The sequence below is a fragment of the Zingiber officinale genome, chromosome 5A (genome assembly GCF_018446385.1).
Source record: "Zingiber officinale cultivar Zhangliang chromosome 5A, Zo_v1.1, whole genome shotgun sequence".
Taxonomy (NCBI): Eukaryota; Viridiplantae; Streptophyta; class Magnoliopsida; order Zingiberales; family Zingiberaceae; genus Zingiber; species Zingiber officinale.
The window spans coordinates 33,999,800-34,024,964 of record NC_055994.1 but is presented as its reverse complement, the minus strand read 5'-3'; the positions used below and the strand labels follow the sequence as shown (position 1 = coordinate 34,024,964).

Genomic DNA, 25,165 nt, shown 5'->3' with positions numbered 1-25,165 from the left:
GATTTTTTTAAAAAAATTAAATCTGTCGTTGTCGATCCCAAATCTAAATGAAAAAAAATAAAAAAAATTTTCTTTTTAAAAAATATTATTAAAGATTTTTTTTTCTTTTTGCCTAGGGCCTCATAAAACTTTGAGATGACCCTGTATTAAAATCTCCAAACAAATAAGTTTTTATTACATTATTTATGATTGAACCAAACAATATTAGGTTATGTTTTATTCCTTATAACCTTGGTTATGTGATTATCATGTAATCACATAACCAAGGTTATATTTGATAACTTGAACCAAACACACCCTTATAGTTTTGTACATAAATTTTATTTTTTAAAATTAAAATTAAGTTAAAAAATTTCTAAACTCTAAATTTAAATAAACTCGGATTAATTCGGATAACTTCAACATAATTAAAAAAAACTTTTAATCTGTACCAATCTAAAATTTTTAATTTCATGACAAAAGACTATTCGCTCATCCAATGACTCTGTTAATCATTTTTAGATCAACATAAAAAAAATAAATCATAAATGACTATTAATCATTAATATAGATGACCAGATAAAAAAAATATTCTCAATTCTAATATCTCATGAGACACCATCCTATATCTTAATCGTTGCATCACCCCGGTAAAAAAAAAAAAAAAAAAAAAAATCCTAGTCCTAAGCCTTCGTCGGGTTGCCGGTTCGGGTCATTTTGACTCGCCCAGTTAGTGTTGTAACAGCCCCTAACAGACTTCGACTCGTTCCTATTTCTTCCCGCACGCCGCTGCCAAGAGACGCCGCTGTCTGCGCCACCTCCCCGCGGTCGTCCACGACCGGGCGCCACGAATCGGAGTCCTCCGATCTACAGAGCCACCCGACTTCCTGCCACCCTTCCGCCTAACGAAGCCACCGACCTGGTCGCCTTCGTATACCAGCAACACCGCTCACTTCGTCGCCACAGTTTATTCCTTCCCTGCAAGCACCGGCAACCAGCACAGACGGGCTGCCGCCTCCTTCAACCTCCCGCGATACATCAACACGGACACCTGGCAGCCGATCAACGACGCCCGGCACACCTCCCGGACGTTAATCGCCTCCCTGGAGACACTGGATCGACAAACCTTAACAACATAATATAATAGACTCGCATTACCCTGGTAACACCATTTCCCATTTGAAAATTACTTCTATTTAGTTCTAGTTGCTTGTCGACTTTTTTCATTTACCTTTTTTTTTTTTTCACAAAACCTTAGTTTTCTTTCCTTACCACAAAAAGGGAGGAAGGTCGTTTAGCTTTGGTTTCTTGTCATACATTTTAAATTATCCTTGAAAAAAATCACCTTAGTTCTTTATCTGTACTCTCAGTGTACTAGCGTTACAAATTTTATAAATTTTCTTATTTGTCAACTCTCAACAGGACTGTTGAATTCCATTACGAGAGAGAAATAATAGGTATGAGATTCTTTGAACCAGATGCCACAACTTTGAAACATGCTTAAAACCCTAAGAGCTCAAGTGGACTAAGAAAAATTTAAAGAATGAGTTACTAGCAAATTAGGTGATATTGTTAAAGAAAAAAAGTCTAATATTATATCATTCAAAAAACATGCATCTATGAATTTCACCTAGATGTAATTTGTATCACGACCCTTGACCCATTACTAGAGATGATGACGATTATCTTTTTGAATACCACCATCGACACAAGCTTAAGCAAGAAAAAAGAGACATCAACTGAATATGTTAAGGTGGGCACCCTTACCTTTTATAATAGGTATGATCCTAATGCATTCCTCGGCTAGTTAATCAAGGTTAATGTTTTTCTTTAATTTGTAGACATGATTCTATTGAATGAACTCAATGTACCCAAAATTCTCACTAGAAATCCTAATTTTTTTTGAGAAAGCATTCAGGCCAATCAAAACGAAATAAAATAAAACGAAAGGAAGAAAAACAAAAAAAAAGTGCCTATACACTTTAGAGATTAAAGTAAGTAAATAAATTTGAAACAGTCATCCTTAAGTATAACGGAATACCTAAGTATAGTTGAGGAACACCATATGCACAACAAAGCTAGACAAGGGCCTAGAGTTGTCCTTATTCACTTTATTGATGACAAATTATTTTCTTCGACTCATTAGAAGAACTGAACCATATGGCTAAAACTTGAGCAAATTATTAAAGTCTCTACATACCGATGGATTCTATTTGCTAGAACTACACCATCTTATAGGAGGACACCTCAATCCAAAAAATTTGTTAACTCAACCCATCCTTGAATTGTCATCCAACAATAGAGGCCAACCCACAAAGCCAAAGAAGGATTTAGAAATTTTATCCTAATTCTAGCATGAACCTAAACATATAATGTTATAATTATCACAACAAGGGTCACACAACATTGAAATGCTCATGTAGAGTCTTATCCATAGAGCTTGAGCACGATCTTGGACATGAAGTACTCTCTAGCTTTGGGAAATGCTAACTAAATTGAGCCCCAAAACAAATCCTATAAATTAAAGGAGGTGAGGGAGAAACTATAGGACTATGTATTATTGCTCATCCTATCCACATGATTGATGATACATGGAAGCATGTTAGTATTTTCCATACTTTTGTAAAGTGCAAAAATAGAACATGCAAACTTGTCATAGATAGTAAAAGTTCCATTAATATAGTTTCCACAAAAACAATTTTTAGAATCCAACCCATGCAAAACCTCAGTCGAGTCTCTATCACTTGAATTCATATAATGTGGGTAGATCAAACTTCCCTCTCAGTCATGTAGAGGTTCTTGATCCCTATTGAGATGAACCCTTACTGATAAAATTTAGTTTGGTATCCTCCCCATGAACATTGCTCATATCATCCTTGGTAGACGTTGGCTTTACAACCTCTACACAACTCACTAGGGAGAAAATGCAACTCACTACTAGAGAAAAAAATACCTACGTCTTTAAATACAGTGGACAAAATGTCAATTTGCTACTAGTCCAGCCTAACCTAGTTGAACCAAGACCTTGGTCCGCCTAGCCTTCCGCCCAACCTTCGAGGTAGTCCCTTTATTTTCTTACATAGTCTCAATTAAAATAAAAAAGGAAAAGGACTCAGAAGTGGTAGTAGCTTTACTAGCCTAGGACCTTAAGGCTGGACCAATGTCTCACCAGAAGACCATCCACTAAGTTAAAGAAAATCTTAGATAAGTATTTTATACAACTTCTAAAGAGTTATCTTATGAATTACCACCTTGTTGCACAATTCAATAAGTAATAGACCTTATTTGAGGATTATATTTGTCAAACCTTCCACATCAAGACATGTATATCCTAAAGTTATTGAACTAAATAGAAAAATCGAAGGACAGAAAGACTTTATTAGAGAAAATATGAGCCCTTGTGACATTCTTGCATTACTAACATAAAAAGGATAACTATTGGAGAATGTGCATTAACTGTCATTCTATCAACAAAATCATTGTCAAAGGGAACCTAATGTGATTTGATGGCATACTCGACTTGATGGATGGAGCCAAATGGTTCTCTAAGATTGACCCACATAGCGGGCATCATCAAAATTCATATTAGAGTAGGCGATGAGTGAAAATTGCTTTTAAAACAAAGAATAGATTATATGAATAGATAGTTATACCTTTAGGCTCTCAGATGCCCTAAGCACATTCATGGTAAAATGAATCAAGTTCTAAAATTGTATATATGAATTTTTTTAATACTGTATTTTGATAACATCTTGATTTACAATAAAGTATATAACACCAACCTCAAACACATCCGTTTAGTTCTTGAGATCCTTCAGACTGAGTAGCTATTTGTCAACCTTAAGAAGTGCTTCTTCTCATAAACTCAGATTTTCTTCCTTGGGTTTATTATTTCCGCAAAGGACATTTCAATAGATCTTGACAAAATTAGAGCAATCAAGGATTGAACAAAACCCCATATCTTTCAAGAGGCTAAAATCTTTCACGTCTTTGTGACCTTTTATAAGCATTTTAATAGGAACTTTGGCAGTTTAAGTTGGGTCTTAACATTCAATAAATTAAAGAAAGGATGACTAAGGTGGCGTTTGGTTTAGAAGTTTGGGAACGAGGGAATGGATTCATTCTCAAATCTTGTATTTGGTTAATGGGAATAGAATCAAGATTTTGAAATGAAACCCAAAAACTTGGGTATGGATGAAACCCACCCCCTCCCTTGGGTTTTGATGGAATGAGAATAAGAATTAAGTTTTGGACGAAAATACCCTTAATATATTTGTTCAATTTTTTTTTCGTTTCACTCTCTCTCTCCTTGTTCTCTCTCATCATACTTTCTCGCTCCTCATTTTATCATCACACTTTCTCTCTCAACATATTTTCTCTCTCCTCATTCTCTCTCATCACACAATTTCTACCATTTTCTCTCTGTATTCTCTCTCATCACACACTATCTCTCATTATTTTCTCTCTCTTCATTCTCTCCTCATTTTTCATCATACTTTATCTCTCATCATACTTTCTCTCTCCTCAATCTCTCTTACCATACTCTCTCTCCATATTTTCTCTTATCACACTTTTTCTCTCTTCATTCTCTTCCATCACACTCTCTATCCCCATTTTCTCTCATCACACTTTCTCTCTCTTCATTTTTTTCCCATCACACTTTCTCTCTCATTATATTTTCTCATCATACTTTCTCTCTCTTCATTTTTTCCCATCACTCTTTCTCTCTCAGCACACTTTCTCTCTCATCATACTTTTTCTTTCTCAATCTCTCTTATCACGCCCTCTCTCCTCATTTTCTCTCATCACACTTTCTCTCTTTTCATTTTTCCCATTACACTCTCTCATCACACTTTCTCTCTCATCATATGTTTCTCTCACATTCAACTTTCTCTTCCATATAATTTTTCCTCTTATTTTCCTCTAAGGGTAAAAAAGGAAATTTAGGTTCATTCCGATTGAAAATATTCAACTAACCAAACATTATTTTTAAGAATGATACCCAAACTCATACCCATTTCCATTCCACAATACTATGATACCCATTCTCATTCCGATTCCTAGGAGAGAATCAAACGCCACCTAAGTCTTCTGTCTTTGTCGTTAGGGTGCTCCTTAGACATTCTGGTTTTAAAGTGAGGGTGCATGTGATGCATTTAGGATAGAAATTAGAGGTACTTTAGCAAGAAGGGTACACCATTGCCTTCTTTAGCAAGAAATTCAATAAGAATCAACATGTCATTCCACATGTGATAAAGGATTTTATGCTATTATCTAAGCTCTAAGGCATTGATGCCTTGGTCATGCTACTTATTATCGAACAAATTTATATTGCACTTTGACTATAAGGCGCTTAGTTATATCTAATCACAAACAAAATTGATCTCCAAACATGTTAGATGAGCTGAGTTCCTCCAAGAGTACACTTTTATCTTAAAACTCCAATTAAGGAAAGATAACAAGCCGAATTGAATCGAGTTGTAGCCACACTGCACAAGATGAAAACTATTGCGATAGAATTTGAATGCCTAAACAATGAGTACCTTACAAGTTATGACTTTGAGATTCTAGACATTCGAGATGGAAATCGTCATAACTTGGTTGGTTTTGTAATTAAGGATGGTGATCTATTTAAGGGAAGACATCTAACATTACATAGGGACTTTTTAATATTAGAATTATGAGCTAGGATCTCATGATATGTTTTCGATAATACCCGCCCAGATTTTGGACAAGTTTTATTGATCATCTTTAAAATGAGACCTAGCTATATGGTTGTCTCACAATGCCATATGTGCTAGACAACTAAGATAACCAAACAAAACACATGCTTTTATACACTCCTAATTCCTCATGAGACGTGGAAAAATAAATGATGAATTTTGTATCCTTAAATTGTTCTTTAAGGAGATTGTTTGATTGCAAAAATTACCTATATCAAACAATCTCCTTAAAGAACAATTTAAGGATACAAAATTCATCATTTATTTTTCCATGTCTCATGAGGAATTAGAAATGTATAGAGGTATGTGTGAAAATATCAAATTTGTTTGCTATGCTTAAAAGACCATAGAAACTTTTTAGGACGTTTTAAATTTTTATTTGCATTTTATACTCAAACCAATGGTCAAACTGAGGGTATTAATTATATTTTGCTTGGGTGGATTCTATTTTACCCATTGTTGAGTTTGCTTATTACAATTTTATAAATCATTTTGTGGGTAAAATCCATTTGAGGCCATCTATGGGTCTAAAGCTTGTCACCTAGCTAGTTTAGTTTTATGACTAGTTATTTTCTTACCTATCACTTTCCACCTTTTCGAGTCAACATAGATCTTTTCTAAGCATATTTGAGATATATATATTGATATTAATTTAAAATTTTCATTGAGTAATGATCTTTAGGAAATTCATAAAGATGTATTTCCTAGACAAAAGTAATACAGTATAGGAGATTACATTGTTATCTACATCCGCATTAAGTGGGTTTTAAAAACTCCCACAAGAAACATTGTTCTTGCCCCACTAGTGCTTTTCATAATGTGAGAAAATTGGTCCTATTGCTTATATTATTGAGGTACCACATAAATTAAATATTAGTTTATTTTTCAGTATAGAGGGTCTGATATTTTGTAATGAGATCCTTTTTTTATCTTTCGATTTGTTCACATGTGGTACTTTTGCTACTGTGTCTTCCTCCTTTGTCAGTGCCAATCTATATGATTGAGAGGTTCATTGACACATAGATAGTACGAGTTTCTCATGGACGCATAAAAATACTTAGGGGGCGCTTGGTTTGCGGAAGGGAATGGGAATAGGAATGTGATTCATTGAAGTAAAGAATGGGAATAGGGAGTTTTGAATCCATGGGACCCACCATTCCCATTCCCCCCATTTTACTTGGTAATGACCCAATCTCATATTTGAGGGTTTGAATCTGTGGGGCCCACCATCAATACCCCAAACCAAACACTAACTTTCAATCCCATCCCCATTCCCATTCCCATTCCTCACTTCCAATCCCTCCAACCAAGCACTCCCTTAGTCCACTAGAAAGTACTCCCAAACATAGAAGACACATGGATCACAAAAGCGGAACTACTATACAACGATTGACTTATTCGCTAAGATCCAACAAGAGGTGTTAGAACCATCGCCTATTAAGGCACCTCTTGATCACTTGTTTTGTACCTATACTTGGCATCGCAAGACTTGACAAATCATTTTGTTCCCCTAATTGACATAGTCGAGTTCTTTTTGATAAAGGAGGATGACATAGTCATAGTGGAGTATAGAAAATTCTAGAATTTGAAAGTCTTAAAAGAAAGTCATTTTTATTTAGAAAGTTTCCTAGTTTTTTTAGCAATCAAGTCATTTTTTACAAATAATTGGTCTATTAAAAGGGGTAAGATCCCTTTTTTCGAATCCTCTTTCGTTCTTATAATATATATTTTTTTTCAATGAGTTTAGTTATTTTTATTGCTACATTAAATATTCACCCATTATTCTCACAAACAATACCTATCTTTGATTCTAAAGCCTCAGCGACCCTCCTAACCAACTCATGAGCATCAAACCTTATCCTCAAGTCCTAGCACTAAACTTGTGAGCTCAAAACTAGTGAGTCCTTGGGGTAGGTTAGGCAGGCTAGCAAGTCGAATGGCATGAACGATCGACAATCAACTTTCATATGCTGAGTATCTCCTTCAGCATTGTGCAACCAGAATGGGCAACTTTAAAGTATAAGCATGGTGGACCCAAAGATTCGCGCTGCTTTGTATAAAGTAGTGTTGTCCTATCAAATAATGCACTACTTTTCTAAAGTAGATGCTCCACTAGCTGTAAAGTTGAGTCTGCATTACTTTTCTAAAGTAGATGCTCCACTAGTTGTAAAATGGAGTCTGTACTAAAGATTCCTTCTTATCAACAAACGTGACGATGGGGCCCAAGGCGCATCCGACGTTTGTTATAAGAATAGGAATTGAACCTCTTGCAGGACATTGAGCGTTCACTCAAATCCTACTTGAGGTAGCTTGTAAGGTGCAAACTTATCAATTTCCTAATTTCCACACTTCCACTCGCCACTCTCTCTGGCTTGTAAGGTGCAAACTTATCAATTTCCTAATTTCCACACTTCCACTCGCCACTCTCTCTTGGTATCAGAGCTTGTCATACTCTAGTTCTCTAAGCTTGTTGGTATTATGCAACCCTAAGAAGCAAAAGGATAGATCCTAACTTGATAAAGAAAGGTAAGGAGGCCTAAAGAAGTCAAGGGCACATCTGTATGAGATTCTCTGGGAAGGAACTGCCCTCGCCTGAAGAACAAGAGTCCCTGTAAGTTCTGATAAATTTTTATGAGCACCTTTGTACTATTTCTTATCGAGAAGCTGTTTCAATCACTGAACCATAGAAACCCCTTCTATTTGATTTGCTAAACCCAGTGATTTTCAAGGTGTAACGCCTGGAATCACTACTATTATTAAGCAAAACAACACCAAAATCCATTTACTTATCCAAATAGCTGAAACCTTAAGAGAAATCCAACAGGAGCTTCGAAGACAAAACACTCCTCTCCCCCGAGACTTAATTTCTAAACTTCAAAATCTATCTCTTGGCCCTTCTAAAACCAAGGAAAAACCAGGAAAGTTAAGGGTATTTAAGGATCCATATAAAATCCTAAAACAGGAGCAGGAAAAATTAAAAGGTACATGGCCACCACCAGAATTGAACAACAGGTAGCTACTACACCTTTATTTGAAGATCAAATAAGAAGCTACAGAAGGAATCAGCGGCGCCTTTATAACACTCAACAAGCAGCAAGACGAATTGAGCGTCAACTTACTGGTGGAGGAATCACAAGATATACCCTTGAACAACAACTGGAACCAGAAGCCCAGTTACAACCTTCAATGCAAGAGCAAGCATCCATAGTACCTGCAGAGGTACTATATCATTCTAGAAGAGATGACGCACATCATCGGGTTTATGTGCACAGATCAGAAGAAGCAATACTGGTAACAGATAATCACCAGGTTGATAGAAACTTCATTCAAGAAGAAAGCTTTGCTCATTTACAAAGAAGCCGCATGCAATACATCCACCTGGGGGTGCTCCAGGTACGTATTCAAATCCTACACAGGCAATATGAAGGAACCATGGCGTTGGTAGTCTTTAGAGATAACCGATGGCAAGGAGACCAAGCTATCCTAGCAACAATGGAAGTAGACCTGACACCAGGAAGTCAAATGATCTATGTGATCCCAGAAGTTATGATGACTATTGGGGATTTCTACAGAAACATTCAGAAGTAAAAGAAATCCATCGAACCCTAGAGGGTTTATGATTTGCCGTTTTCCCAAAAAAAACTTATAATTGCCTGGCAGTCTGTTCTAATCAGAAGTTCATCTTTATCCAGGAAATAGATTTTTAGTGCTTCCATAGGGTTCATAACAGCATATAACTCAGCATCTATTGTGGATTTCGGTGGGTTAAACTTGCCACTAGGATAAGCACAAATCTTTTTCGAGGAGACTGGGTCAAATTTTTTCTTTTTCCATTTACAAATACCACCCTAACCGTCCATACACCCGTCTACTTCTAGAATCATATAGCATTCTGGTGAAGGTATTTCAAGGTCTGGTAACTGCCGTACCTTAGTCTTGAGTTGATGAATCAGATCCCAGTCTTGCTGATTTAATTTTCTCTCTCCATTTGGGGATGTCTTAGCATATAAAGGCCCAAGTAGTTTACCTAAGTTAGGTATGTAATTCCTGGCATAATTCAGGAGTCCTAGCCATGATCTCATTCCTTTGGTTGTCTTGAGCTCATTATCATTGAAGTCCGCAATCTTTGAAATTACATGGGGTTGAAGTTTAATTCTGCAATTTCCAATAATAGCCCCTAAGAACTCAATTTCAGGGACTGCAATTTTCATCTTCGTAGGGCTCAAGATTAATCCATTCTTCTGGCAAATGCTCAGCATCCTTTGAAGATGTTGTTCATGACTCCTTTCATCCGGAGAAAATACTAGGATATCATCTATTTAAACAACAATGAAATCTTCTGTACCTCTAAAGCATGCGTCCATCATTCTTTAAAAAACTGCTGGTGCGTTTTTGAGTCCAAAGGGCATGACCAGCCATTCATATAAACCATCAGGGACCCAAAATGCAGTCCATTCAATTGAATCAGGATGCATGACAACCTGGTGGAAACCGCTTTTTAAATCAAATTTAGAGAAAATACAACTGTTACCGACCTTCTTTAGGATGGTATTGATACCCGGTAGACTGTATTGGTCTTTATGTGTGATATCATTAAGACGCTTGTAATTAAATACCAGTCTTTTTTTCCTTTCTTTTCTTCTTTTGTAATGGGGTCAATAGTTGTTCCGGAATTCACGATTATGGCAGTCGTTCGATGTCGGCTCTTGCTAGGTCGAATTATCCCCAAATCCAGTAAGGCTTTAACATGCTTTGTGAAGGCTTCCTTTTGTATAGGAGTTAAGTGTTTCAATGGTCGGTCTTCTATAATGAATTCTGGATTTTTGATATTCAATTGACATACAATCTGATTCTTCTGCCAGTGTTGCAAGGGGTTCTCCCCAATTATCCCTTGATCCTTTAATTTTTGTAGAAGAGGACTAAATTTTTGCTCAAAGGATTGATTTCTTGCCCCAACTGAGATGTGAACCATTTCCTTTATTTGGATATATTCTTCCTCATCCAGCTCCAATTCTTCAATAGCTGTATTTACAGAGGGTAACGTGTTAATGGTTGTAAGATTTTTATAAAACGTTACCGTATTTCCTTCAATTCTGAGTCCTCCGTGCATGGTTCTTATGAAGTTGCATCCGATGATAAATTGTATATTATCTCCCAAAGTCATTGGAAAGCTATAGGTATAAGGGATTCTGAAAATATTATCACCAATAATCATTCGGCCATTTTTCATCTTCATTTTTGCCGTTTGCTGAGAATTAACTCCACTGAAGCTTACTATAAATGTATTTTGTTCTAGAGATTCTTTAGGTACTGATCGTTGATCTACGCAACAAGTTGTAGCTCCAGTGTCCAATATTGCTTTCAATTTGAATTTTGAAATCCCTGGAATGTCTATTTCAACTGTTAGGTTATATAACATGTTTTTTACCAACCTGGGGCTTGGATTAGAAGCTACTACTTCTTCTATTAACATGTTGGCTGTTTCTTCTTCTTCTAGGTCATGGAAGTCCTTCTGCAGTTTTTGTTCCAATTGTATCGCTTCCAGTTGAGACTTATAGTATTTGACCTCTTCTTGCAACCTTTTTATTTCTTCTTCATACCATATAATATAGTTTCGTTGCTCATATATAAGATTATTAGGATTGAATGGTGTAGCAGGAGCGGGAGTAAGTGGTACCTCTTTATTGAAGTAGTATGGCCCGTAAAGGTTGCATACTATAAGAAGACACTCAGGACAATGTATCCTTGCTCTTTGTAGAGTTGCTCGCTTGCAACATGTGCACATATGGGATTGAGGGGCAAATATCCTTTCGTTGTGCTTCCATTGATGTAAGCAATTTGATTGTTCTTCTGATAACCGAATCTGTTGTCGATAACCCCCATCCTCTAGGCCAAGCATATATATGGAGTTTATTTGAAGAGTTTGAAGGGATTGATGTAACTCATATATACTATCTTCTCCTTCAGATAGGCTAAAAATAGCATCACTCTGAGCTTCTCCTTCTTGTACTGAGAGTATATCACAATCTTCTGGAAGATCCAGCTGCTCAAATATTGCCACTCTTTTTACATTCCTTTTCTCATTAGGGCAATCTCTTGCGAAGTGCCCTTCTTGTCCGCACAAGTAGCATTTACATTTTTTATTTCTTAGTAAATGCTTTCTTTTTTCAATTCTTGCATGAGAGCTCTGGGGTTTACCTTTATAGGTACTGGATTGTCGCACACCCATCTTCCTTGTTCCGGATTTCTGATAATAGCCTGGAATAGGAATCTGACTACAGAACGTAAGGTCTTTCAATGATCTTTTAAATGCCGCATCCTTACATTCTTGTTCTAGGAACTTGTGAGCAAAGATGACTCTGGGTAACACTCCTACCGTAGGCCAGGGTGTTTTGTTTCAAAAGCTGCTTTAATCCTGTTTCCAAGATCTCCGGGCATCTTAAGCCAGAATTTTTCTGATAATTCTGGTCCTGCATATAACCGTCCCGTTTTAGCAGCTAATCTCATGTAATCATTGATGTACTGAATTATATTTTTCACTTTGTCACAGGAGAGTTTTTCAAGATCCCTATAGGCAGAATTTTGTATTTCGGTAGATCCTTGGGTTGGGTCTTCTGCTAAAAATACCCTTCTCATCTGGGATAACACATTTTGAGTTCCTTCTCGGCCTTCACTAATTGTTATCAAGGAATCGTATTCTGTTGCATATGTCATTCGCCATTGGATCCACGTAATTTTTTCTATTTCACCGAAGAGGTTCTCGATAAATTCAACCTTCTCCTTTGTATCTGAAAATGATTGTGACGCCACAAAATTTTTTGTTATAGACTCCCATCTTGAGAAAGCATCATCAAAAAGATTTAGCTGTTCCGGGATTACAAATAATGCACCACTTTGCTGCTGTGCAGAGGGGAGCGTCCATAACTCATTATTCATTCCTCCCTTGAATTTAGCTTTTGGCGGCTGCTGTTCATAGATAGGCTGAAAAGCCGGAGGATTTCTTGCTAAATCATCAGCTAGGGGATATCCCGGGGGACCCATAGCTGTATCTGTAGGAGGGCGATATGGGGATATCACAGTGCTAGTAGAATAAATCTGCTCTGTGGCTGGTGATACTTCTTCCACTAACCTTCTTAAACAAGGATACTCCATTTCTACATTGGCAGCGACTAGTTCGATGAATTTGGTGCATTCTTGAGGGTTTAATTGAATAAATGCCTCTTGCCTCCCACCACCTTCGCTTGCAAATGGGTTGGTCCAGTTATCTTCAGAATCAGGATAAGTATCCCATTGTGGTGGTTGCTGCCCACTAAGAGCGGATAAATATTGTATATAATCCAAATAAGAATCATCAAGATCCCGATAATTAAGAGTAGGGTCCATGGACCGTGGTACAGCGGCCCCTGAGCTTGTATCCACTGCATGGTCTTGCTCGAAATTACTTAGGAATGAATCATCTTGAACAAGGACTGCTGTTGTTTCCTTGGGCATTAAGAGGGCAAATATATCTTGTCAAGTAAAATACCGTGGGTCTTGTGAAGTAAAAGCTTGGTCCTTCTCTGGGATCATAGTTATCTGATTTTGGGCTTCAGTTGATCCGAATCCTTTGTTTCCTCTTTCTGTGTGACTAAGATGAGGAACTTCATAAACCTCCGGGATGACTATTTTTTCAAGTATTAGTTGAGCTATCTTCTGCTGCTGAGAAATATAAATCGGGAGGTTAGTTCGATTGAATAGAAGTACTTGAACTTCTCCTCTATAATCAGAGTCAATGACTCCACCCCCAACTTCAATTCTAGTTTTCCAAGCTAGGCCTGATCTTGATGCCAATCTCCCATAGTATCCGTATGGGATTTCAATTCGTAGGCCGGTGTGGATTAAATCTCGGCCATAAGGTTCTATGACTGCTGCATGACTTGCTGAGATGTTTAGATCCCTCCGATTGCCTTTCACTTGCGACTATGGATTCTTCCTTTTGTGAGTTTTTTGTCTCACCATCTTCGTCGTCCCATCCCGTAGGAGGAAATTCTGGAAAAGGAGGAATTTCTAGGATATCATAATTGACATAATAATCAAATTTTCCACTAGGTTGTCCTAGAGTATCCCATCTTCCTGTTTTATATTTTGATTTTTGCTCCTTGCAGTAATCATCAGCTTCCCCATCGTAATAAACATAGACTCCTGGTTTTGTTTCTATCAAAACTGCTAGTATCTCTTCATCCTTGTCATTATATTTTGGTTGTTCTGGTGTTGGAGCAGCAGTATAGTTATTGAAACTCAGCGAAATTCTTCCGTCCATCATGGTTTGACTATTTACCTCCACAGGTTGCATTGGCATTGAAATTTGAGTTGGGTTTATTACCCAATTTAACCCTTGTAAACTTCTTGTTGACAATCTTCGTCCAGGGAGAGCATTTACACCATGAGAGGTTAAATAGTCCACAACTCCCTGCACTTCATAGGCAAATCCAACATTAGGTGTGTTAGAAAGCCTTCCTACCATACCTCTGGTAATTAGCAAATTAGCTTCGCTATTTTGCCAAGCTTCATATCCTCTTGTAAGAATGGAAATCTGAATGTTTCTGTAGAAATCCCCAATAGTCATCATAACTTCTGGGATCACATAGATCTTTTGACTTCCTCGTGTCAGGTCTACTTCCATTGTTGCTAGGATAGCTTGGTCTCCTTGCCATCGGTTATCTCTAAAGACTACCAACGCCATGGTTCCTTCATATTGCCTGTGTAGGATTTGAATACGTACCTGGAGCACCCCCAGGTGGATGTATTGCATGCGGCTTCTTTGTAAATGAGCAAAGCTTTCTTCTTGAATGAAGTTTCTATCAACCTGGTGATTATCTGTTACCAGTATTGCTTCTTCTGATCTGTGCACATAAACCCGATGATGTGCGTCATCTCTTCTAGAATGATATTGTATCTCTGCAGGTACTATGGATGCTCGCTCTTGCATTGAAAGTTGTAACTGAGCTTCTGGTTCCAGTTGTTGTTCAAGGGTATATCTTGTGGTTCCTCCACCAGTAAGTTGATGCCCAATTCGTCTTGCTGCTTGTTGAGTGTTATAAAGGCGCCGCTGATTCCTTCTGTAGCTTCTTATTTGATCTTCAAATAAAGGTGTGGCTTAGACGGTCCAAATGAGCAGGACGTTTTGGGGCTGAGCTAAGTGGGCCAATTAGGTTGGGTGACTCAGGCGGCAAATGGTCTGAATGGGTTGGGCGGTCTAGGCGAGCCACTTAATCTAGTTGGGTTAGGTGGACCAATATTTAGTTGGTCAATTCAGGTGTCTTGCATATTGGACGGGTTGGGCATGATGGTTTGAGTGATTAAGATGGTCCAGGCTAGTCAATTCAGGGTGACTTAGTTGTTATGTGATTCAGATAGGGAGGATCATTTGTTATGTAGGCTCTTTTCAGGCAAAGTTCATATATTAAAATATACTATGAGTTGTTTGATTGCACAGTTCATATTTCAAGCAAATTATGTTGCCTATGCATCTAAATTATATTTCAGTAAGAATGTTTTAGGTCATTGGGATTTTAGAATATTTTCCTTGCTTAAGTTAAAGGTTATTGATGTTTTTTTAAATCTAGTTTTCTGTGAATTACAATGCCACGTTTTGCTGTTAGATGGCACAGGAAACTGGACATTCCCTAGCTGAACTGAGATTTATGGAGCTTGCCCTTGAGCAGGTTATCTTAATTCTTTAAAAAATTCATCTTTCTGAGATGTAATTTGAAATTGCTCATATATTGTTTCCTTTTGAGATATATCCTTCTTTATCTTTTACATTTTCTTTCCAAGAAATTGCAGGTTAGTTGATCATTGCGAGAAAGGAAAATATGACCCTATATATATATAAGACATAAGTTTGAATGTGGATCAGGTGTATGAAATAAAAAATTCTGTTTCTAGGTTGCCATCACACTTCCCCTGCATGAAAATTATGTTTCATAAGATGAAATTTGATTGGCCTTCTATTTATCTTATGAGCAATGGCCCTAATGTTGTCATGATTAGTTCATTCTTTATTGTATTATTAAAGTCATGAACTCTATGATTGTTTCTTTCTCTGTAAGTTCTTTTGTGGATACATTTATCAAGACTGTATACCTACTAGGTTATGTTCTATATATAGTGCTTTAACCTGCTGTCATGTGAATGAGTGTTTGCATAATTGCATTGATGTCAATTTAGTTGTTCAACATAAATTTCACTTTTTATGCTTTATTTTCTTGTATCCAAGGTTTAAAATATTGCTAGGTGTCAACGTTTCAATTGTTAATCAGAACATGACATTTTCAGTACCTTGTCGTGTCGACAATTGGCATGCTTGGTCACTCTTTAAAGCACACCTAGATGAACACAAATGATTTTTGGTTTTATAATTTCCTTTTATTTAGCTTGTTTACCATGAAGCATTGTTTACTACAAAATATAAGCCTAGACGAATTATAAAATCAATTTGATGAAAATTTAAAAGCAATAAATTACAAAAATATAAGAAGCATTCAATTAACGAATATACCTTTTTAATATCAAAATGAGTGTATTGAGAGCATTGATTCTTATAGCATGCTACTAAGCTTAATCTTATAACTTTATAATTACATATTAAATAGTTCTTCCAAGATATCTAATATTTGAATTAATTTCTTCTCATGTCCATAAACATAACCTTGTAAACATTTGAAATTTGAACAGGTATAGTTACAAGATATGGATATATCTTGGTTTCTCTGATGTTTTTATCACTCTTCTTTGCACTCTTCTTTGCTATTGCTTGTGCTCCGGTTGGTGCATTTTCGCTTCCCTTCCCCTCACTTGTTAGTGTTTCATCTCCTTTCCCTATGAATGACACACAATTGAAGTATTAGCCATGGAAAGAAAATCTTCCTATTTGGGCCAATTACCATTTATTGGTGCTTCTACGCTTCCCCTCCTTGCTCCTTTTACCCATTGATCATTGGAATCAAAGGGTGAGGTGTGGCAAGAGAATCTTCTTGTCTTTGTTGGCTTTGGACGATGTCAGCCACGATTGACCATGTCTTGGTTGATGCCATTTGAAACCTTGTCAACATGAAATAGTAATATTTGTCCATGCTGATACTATATCCCCATTAATGGATAACTAGAATGATACATTTTAGTCGCACCAAAAAATATAGTTTTGTACTTGAACGTGTGTTTGTACCTCATTCCTTTTCTGAACATGAATGCATCTCAAGCCAACATAACATAACCTGAAGAAGCCCATAGCTCCAAAAAAAATTCACCACTAGATGGTTGATTGGATGGATAAGTCGAAGTATGGATGAATGAGAGGACACATGAACTCATGTATCCATTCTTTCATCTCTTGGGTTGGAGAATGGATGAATCAGGTTGAATAAGTTGAAGTTTAAAGATTCTGATTTATTAATTTCCAGTACACTCACTTTGGGTGGACATAGGAGGTTTATATTATATTATTTTTTTTACATATCTTTTTACCCTCAATTTTATTTTATTTGATTTCATTTTACAATCAACAACCATTAACAATACTTGACTTTGTCGACAACATTGGTTGATTTCTTCATTTCACATTGTCTAAAACCTCTAAGGCCCTTAAATAATATCAAGAAGACAAGTTAGATTTTCGATTCGTGCAATTTATTTATCCTTATATTCTCTTAGTTTATTACATTTCTACGATTTTTCTTTGCGCACATAGTTTTTGTATGTGTTTTGAAATCACACTAACACATCGTTTGTTTCACACATAGATGAAATATTTTCCCCTTTTTCTAATAAGGGTGAACTTACGGATGAGGGTGAAGGGCTGAGGAGGGGTTTGTCTATGTTGGAGATGGCTAAGAACCTGCTTATCTTGAATGGGTTGAGTTAGCTAGATTAGTTGCGTCAGCTAGTTTGATGAGTCCAATCAGGTGGGTTGACTGTTGGTCTAAGAGGTGGATTACTGAGTGGGTTGAATGACAGGGAAGGGTCGCTCGATTTAGGCATATTAGGCAAGCACGATTGGGTGGGTATGAATGATATAGGTGTTCCAACCAAGTGAGCTGAGCACGACCGGACGAGTCATGCAAGTCACATATATCGTCACTCAACCATATCCTTTAAGTAAAAAAGTAGAAGTATGACTAAACAATATTTAAACATCCTTGGAACAATATTTAACAATTCTCACAGGAAACAAGTGGAAGGATAAATGAAACAATATTTAGCCACTTATTTACATGAAGGATAAGATTAGTTGGTCGAAGGCTCATGTACGGCTTCAAAAGATTCAAGGATGAGAGTGGAGGCCTCACAGACAATGGTAGAGAGTGGAATGCAGATAAGGTTTACTAATTAGAGCAGAGGGTTGTCCATTGGGGAAGGAAAATGATTTCCACTCACGTTGAGATAAACTCATTTGCCTCCAAAATTTCAATATTTTCTTTGACTATCTATTACATTGTACCAAAGACTGGAAAATGAATAATATTTCTTAAGAAAACATGTTACACAAAACAAGCGGAGCCTAAAACTAATAAGTTGCTACATGCTTGATAGAGTTGTGTTTTCTATATTTTCCAGAACTTATTTTGTTGCAGCCCAGAAATTTGTTTGATGCGCGTGGCTGCATGAAATTCAACCACAGTGGAATGGTCTTGTCTTACCTTACTTATTGTTTTAATTGTTAATCATTGATTAGTTTCCAGATTACATCATATGCCACAAGGCCGCACAAATTATTCTCAAACTAATTAAATGTTTATGTTTACAAATTGAAAGAGAGTTGGGAGTATTTGGAAGTTGGTTGGATGAAATGAGAGAACACCAGAAAGGAGCTACGGAGAGGAGGCTATTATTATTATGATTATTTCAATTTTAGTTATCCTTCAATTTTTACTCCAACTGAATGGGTGAATTGATGGAGGAATAAACTAGTCATTCCATTCATTCATTTATCTCAATGAATGAGTGGAAGAATAGATTAAACAATATCCATCGGCTCATTCATTCATCCATTTTCCGGTCCTCTCAATCTGGCAAAAACACCACAAGAAAGACTTAAGTGCTATTTTGAGTGACTGGATATTTTTTGCTATCTTATAGACTTACTTTTTCTCATACTACAAATATGATGCTCATTTTTTTGGTTCTCTTAATTCATCAGGCTAGGCTTGCACTGGAAAAGCTAGAAGTTCCAGTTGGGTAAGTATAGTGTTTCTCTGTGTGATGTTTGTTTACCTGTTAATTCTTTTGACTCAGTGGATGGTTCATCTTGTTATCAATTATCATTTCCCTTTCTTAGTAGTGATTTATGCCATAATTATGTTAGATATCCAATAAGTCCTCTAGTCATTTTTACTTGGAGTGTTCCTTAGGAAACTCTACTAATTATTGTTGACGAATTGTTTGCCACTTAAAAAGATCATGCACTTGAAGTTCCATTTTGTTCTTTAGTCATTTTTTTCTAATACCATTTAAGGCTAGTGTCCAAACTAGATCCTTGTCATCATATACAATAACAACCAAGCCTTATCCCACTAGGTGGAGCTTTGTTATCATATTTGAAGGATAACTCTACTTTTAATTGTTAAGGTGGTGTTGTGTGTTTTTGAATTTTGTGTCAAACTGTGTTTGGTTTGTTAGACTTGTTTTCTGGAACTCAGAATATATTAAGGTAGGGTGCAATTATTAATGTAAATAAGACATGATTCTAGAAGCTTTTGTGATTGTAGGGGTTTTTCTTGTTACACCTTTACACTTCTTTTCTGTACAGCCACATGCTTATATTTTAAGGCAGCTGATGTTGACTATAATTGTTGTTCCTTGGATACATTTGTGTATGTTTTCCAATTTCTGGATAGTCTGATGTTGAGTACTATCGTTGTTCCTTGGATACTTTTGGATGCATTCCAATTTTATCATCTCAATATTTGATGACAAGTTGCAATGTAACATCATAACCATGATAACATTTACTTGGAATACCTGTTGTTTTAGGCACCCTGTTCTGTTATTTAGAATTTTTGTTCCATTAGGTGTGTTGTAGTGAAGGATGGAGAAGTTATCTCTTCAGGTAGCAACCATACCTCTGCAACAAGGAATGTATGTCTCAGATCTATTCTACTCCTTTTCTTTTGTTTTCTTTTTCTCTGATTGATGTTACTAGCTTGCTACATTTACTGAAACTGTAACTCAAATCTGCTATGTAGTTTCACGTCCTTTCAAATTTTATTTGAGTTAAAAGGTGCCACAAGTGTTCCAGAAGCTACATCCATTACCTAGAGTTCTTACAAGCCTCTTACTGTTTGTAGTATCATACGTGTGGCATATCCTTTCAAGGATTACAAGTTAATTTGTTTTGAAACTTTAGTAGTTACTTTCTGTTGTTCAACTTAATAAAAATTACTACATTTGCTCCCTCCCCCTTTCAAGGATAACCCTCAATTGCTGATATATGAACACTAATTAAAATGTACAATCATTCACCCTTCACATCTTTAACATGTGTAATTAACTAATTTAGTGAATTCCATTTGCTACCTAATTGATACCTTCACTTCTGATCATGTAGATCTTGATGTGTAAGAGGTTAATCTATGCTTTCGCATTATTTCCATACCATGCCAATTTATTTGTCAATCAGAAACACACATCCTCTTCCTATTTTTACTTCTGCCCAAGATAAGAGAAATATGTAGAAGCTGGATAAATAGTGGCATTTTTTTTAGTTATATGAATAGCAGCATCGGAGAAGAAAATTTTTCCTTATGGATGTGAAATTAAAGTCAGTTAGTCACTACTTTTGAATTCTTTGGGCAAATAAATGCTCTTTACAAAATCTAAGTATCTCAAACATATCATAGCATAAATAATATGATAAATGTTGAGTTGACATCATATGGCTACCAATTTAGTTCCTGATCTTTCACCCTCGTTAGATTTTATGTTGTGAAGATTTATTTGAGAAAAGAATTAGAACCATCTTACTAGAAGAAGCTTGATTCTACCGAGAAATTGTTTGTTGGCATCGACAAAGGTCTTACATTGGATCTTGGATTCCCATAAATCATTAAATTAGTTGTGTACTTGTGAAAAATAGTGTCGTTGAGTGGGTTTTTAAAGAAAGTGACAGACAGTATTTGTAGTAATCAATATTTCTACTTGTTTTACATCGCTTAGAAGTCTACTCATGGTTTTTAATAGCCAAGTGTAACAAAATGAACCAAACCTGTTTGCATACTTTGCTGATCAATTTCATATTCTTTTAGGTTTTGTTTTCTTCTATGAAAGGAAACAGTTAGGAAAAAAAGAGGACAGAGAATAAACTTATATGAAAAGGATTGAAAAATATTTTTCTTATTTTAGTTTCCTTAGTGGGAAAGTAAGAAGTAGAGTTTTCAATGTTACTTTTAGAGGGAGGAACGAAATCGTAGCTGCTACAACGTGGAAAATAGTTTAGATTTTTTTTAATGCTGATGAGGCACTACTTACAGTAGAAAAATAAAAAAATTTGACGGAGCACTGCTACCGTGAAAATCGTGCATAGTCATGTAACAAGAGTCGGGGAGCATATCAGCTCTCTCTCTCTCTCTATATATATATATATATAGAGAGAGAGAGATGATATGCTCCCTGATTGCGATTGTGCTCGATTTTCACTGTAGCAGTCCTTCGTCACTATTTTTTAATTTTTCTACTATAGCAGCGCCCCGTCAGAATTAGCAGATACAGTGTTGTAGTAGCTACGGAATCGTAACTGCTATAACGTTCTTGTTTGTGGTCCTACCACGTTGTTAGTAGCTACGATTTCGTAGCTGCTACAATGTTCTAGTCTAACCACATTGTAGCAGCTACGAAATCGTAGCCACTACAACATTATAGTGTTAACCATGTTGTACAACAGTTACAAAATCGTAGCTACTACAACACTCTGGTCTTGATACATAGTCGCTACGGTTTCATAGCTGCTACAACGTTCTGGTTTGTTGTCTAACCATGTTGTAGCAGCTACGAAATCATAGCTTCTATAACGTGGAAAATAGTTTAGGCTTTTTTTAATGCTGATGAGGCACTGCTACAGTAAAAATAAAAAAAAATTGACGGAGCACTGCATAGTGTCATGCAACGAGAGTTAGGGAGCATATAAGCTCTCTCGCTCTCTCTCTCTCTCTCTCTCTCTCTCTCTCTATATATATATATATATAATTTAAAATTTTAAGTTTCTCTACCTCTTTCCTTACTCCAAAGTAAAAACTCTACCATAATTGAAAAAGTAGATTTGAATTTTTTTTTTCAAGGATGAATTGAGCTCTATTATTTATGAAGAAGGGAAACCTTGGCGCAATGGTAAAATTGTTGTCGTGTGACCTAGAGGTCAGAGTTCGAGTATCGGAAACAACCTTTTGCAAAGCAGGTACGACTGCATACAATAGACTTTTCGACAGGACCTCGCATTGGCAGAGCTTCCTGCATCGGACTGCCTTTTATTATTGAAAACAAAATTTTCACCCAAATCTAATGGATGTAATACATAGAAGAACTGTAGCAGAATATGGTTTCTTTGTCTTTATTTTCCTACTCTTTTTTTTTTTTTTGCTAAAGAAAATGGAGAAAAAGTATTAGTCCAATTCTATTTTTTAGGATTCTTCTAATAGATGCTTTCCTATATACTTGTCACTCTTCTATGCTAGTCATGTATTCCTCACTGGAATTGTTTATCCGTAGGGAAGTGAAACAAATAGTTTGCTCTTATCCTGCAAAGTTTGTCAGTGTTATGTTCCATCCTTGCAATGATTAGTTAATTGCCATTAGACATATTTCACTTGCCCAACTCAACATGGCTAAAGGCTTAAAATATTTTCATATGCCTTGTAAATTAGGCTGTTTAATTGGATGAACGTTGATGCCGGTGTTTTTCCCTTGTATATTCAGGCTACTAGACATGCAGAAATGGAAGCTATCGATACTTTGCTTGAAGAGTGGCAAAAGATTGGTTTTAATCAATTGGAAGTTGCAAATAGATTGTCGGAATGCGATCTTTATGTTACCTGTGAACCATGCATCATGTGTGCAACAGCCTTGTCCATTCTTGGTTCGCTAAAGATACCCTGTTTGGATTTTTGTACTTTCAGTTACTGCACTGTTATTTGTTCCTCTTAATGGCTTTCATATAGGCATAAGGAAAGTATTTTATGGCTGTGCTAATGACAAGTTCGGAGGCTGTGGATCTATTTTATCCCTTCATGAGATCACTAAGAAATTGCCAAGGTTTACTTTTAAATTGATCCTTTTCCCCCTTAAAGAAACAATGAAATTTAAACATCATATGGTCGAACTCCATGACAATTCTATATATCTTGTATAGAGGGCAAGAGGAACTTGCAAAGTTAATTACAAGTCTGCCTAGTGCTTTCTTTTGTTTTGAGCCCTTGCTTACGCTCTTTTCTTATTTTTGATGAAAAAGTAATTTTCTTAGACTTCTCATCTGTGTTCTGCCATCCCAATGGTTTGAAGCTTCTTTGGACATAGAGATATGAGAATTTAACAAAACAAACTAGGAAAAAATGCATGGTGCAGTTAAATTTCTCATCTATGTAGTACGTATCGGCTTTATATTTCTTGGCTTGTTGAAGAGGTCATTGAAGTAATTAAGCATGTCTTAGTGCTCATTGATAAACCCGTGTCTATTTCTCTATAATTTACCTTCCATGAATATTTCGTAGCCATTATTTTCATGTTTCCCCCTTTATTTTAGTGTAAATCATTTTCAAGTTTTTTTGAGCCAAGCTCATAGTTCTCTTTACTCGTAGAGGTGCTTTACCGGCCAAGGGCTTTGAATGTAAAGGAGGAGTTATGGCAGATGAGGCTGTTGCTCTTTTTAGATGTTTCTATGAACAAGGAAATCCAAATGGTAACTCCCACCAATATACTTTTCTTATTTAATATTGTCCATATATGCTTTATTTGAATCTCTTGACAATCAACTTTGTTGCATCAATCAATCATTATATATTATGTGAACCCATTTATTTTTTGAATAATTTTATCTGTATTTATCAATGCTATAATTGAAATCCTGGAACACTCGACCTCATGTTAGCGGAATTGGATGCAATTTCTGATAGTCATTTCCTATCTAATGAACTGATCTATGAACTTGTTTTGTTGTTTGAGATTATCAGAAGATTCATTATTTCTTTTTCACATCTAACATTCAGTATATCTTTCACTATTTGGTATCATGATTTTTATAGGCAACAAATTGTCCTCCCTGCTTCCTTTTGCTGTTAAAATCATTACTTGTTCAGATCGCTTTCTCCTATTGACGTTATCATACTGATGCTCACTGATATTCTATTTATTGCAGCTCCAAAACCTCATCGACCAGTTCGCATCTGTCCATCCACTGGATAAATTTCTTTTTCATCTCATCAAAATTAATTCAACTCCATCTATACGGTTGGTGGTTTGTTGAGGCAACAGACACTCCTTTATATTATTTGGTATCCACCTTTAGTGTGTTTTTATTGCTGCAGCCATTTTGAAACGACGATTGAAAATTTCAGCTTTTAAAGTTTTACTCTTGTAATTTTGGTAATAAATTCATGGGCGGAATGTTGCTATCGAAATTTCTAGAATCATAGGAAACCAATTCACCTTGATCATAGATGGTGGTAAAAGGTGAATACGTTCGCCTCCAGCGCCCTCGTCAATCCGTCTCAGGGTCAACATGAAGGAGATAAATCATGGACGACTATTAGCTTTTGGAATAGTGACATTTCCAAAATATCATAAGAGAATCATTTCCAAAATATCATTCTCAAATCCACAATTCAAATATTATCTTTTACTATCATTTCATTCCCTCATTTTTAAATCCATCAATCAAACACTCCTTTAATTAATTGGATTTTGATTTAATTAATTTGATCGGTTGTTTGTAACCCATTGCGCCGTCCAAGATGTTACCATTCAGTACTTTGAACAAGGTACTTTCAAATCAAAATTATTATTTTGACATGTTAATCTGTTCCAGGTAAATCTTGTTTTCCTGGTAATTCGGGCATGTCTACAATTTGTAATGTGAAAAGCTAATAAAAAGACTCCAAACATTGTAGACTGCAAAAAGCACATAGAAGATTTTACATACGTCAAAACTATACAATTCTACATCACGGTTTGTTGCATACAGTGTGACTCCTCTGGTAGAAATCTATACATCATTAAAGTAATCCGGGACTATGGTACAGTGATAAAAGTATTTAGTTATCTTTTAGATATTTATAGTTCGATGTTTAATTACGATACATTTGTTAAGATTTTTTTTCTAAATAAAATTTACAATTAAAAAATATTAGACTTTTGAGTTGTCCGTCGCAAGTACTTTTTGATTAATTAATAAGGTAGCTTGGAGAAGACTCTAGAGCATATGCTTTTTTTTTTTTTTTTCG

The 25,165-nt window shown here is 36.0% G+C and overlaps 1 protein-coding gene across 2 annotated transcripts; it reads left to right on the top strand.

Annotated features, from left to right (window-relative positions):
- The first annotated feature begins 704 nt into the window (after positions 1-704).
- On the top strand, positions 705-24,230 carry LOC121980419 (tRNA-specific adenosine deaminase TAD2-like). 2 transcript variants are annotated; one of them, XM_042532447.1, is made up of 8 exons: positions 705-1,141; positions 15,353-15,406; positions 18,880-18,917; positions 19,751-19,817; positions 22,647-22,806; positions 22,889-22,982; positions 23,525-23,625; positions 24,082-24,230. In XM_042532447.1, exons 2-8 carry the CDS (start codon positions 15,386-15,388, stop codon positions 24,126-24,128), a joined length of 528 nt encoding a protein of 175 aa, XP_042388381.1. In that variant the 5' UTR covers positions 705-1,141; positions 15,353-15,385; the 3' UTR covers positions 24,129-24,230. The 2 variants fall into 2 exon arrangements, with proteins under 2 accessions (XP_042388381.1, XP_042388380.1); XM_042532446.1 differs by having other exon boundaries at positions 15,344-15,406.
- Positions 24,231-25,165: the final 935 nt, after the last annotated feature.

What these genes read in the sequence shown, in the direction of transcription:
- LOC121980419 (XM_042532446.1), top strand. Translation starts at nt 15,344, where the DNA reads ATGGCACAGGAAACTGGACATTCCCTAGCTGAACTGAGATTTATGGAG. An exon ending in ATCACTAAGAAATTGCCAAG is followed by an intron (nt 22,983 to 23,524) that starts GTTTACTTTTAA and finishes CTTTACTCGTAG; the next exon opens with AGGTGCTTTACCGGCCAAGG. An exon ending in TGAACAAGGAAATCCAAATG is followed by an intron (nt 23,626 to 24,081) that starts GTAACTCCCACC and finishes TATTTATTGCAG; the next exon opens with CTCCAAAACCTCATCGACCA.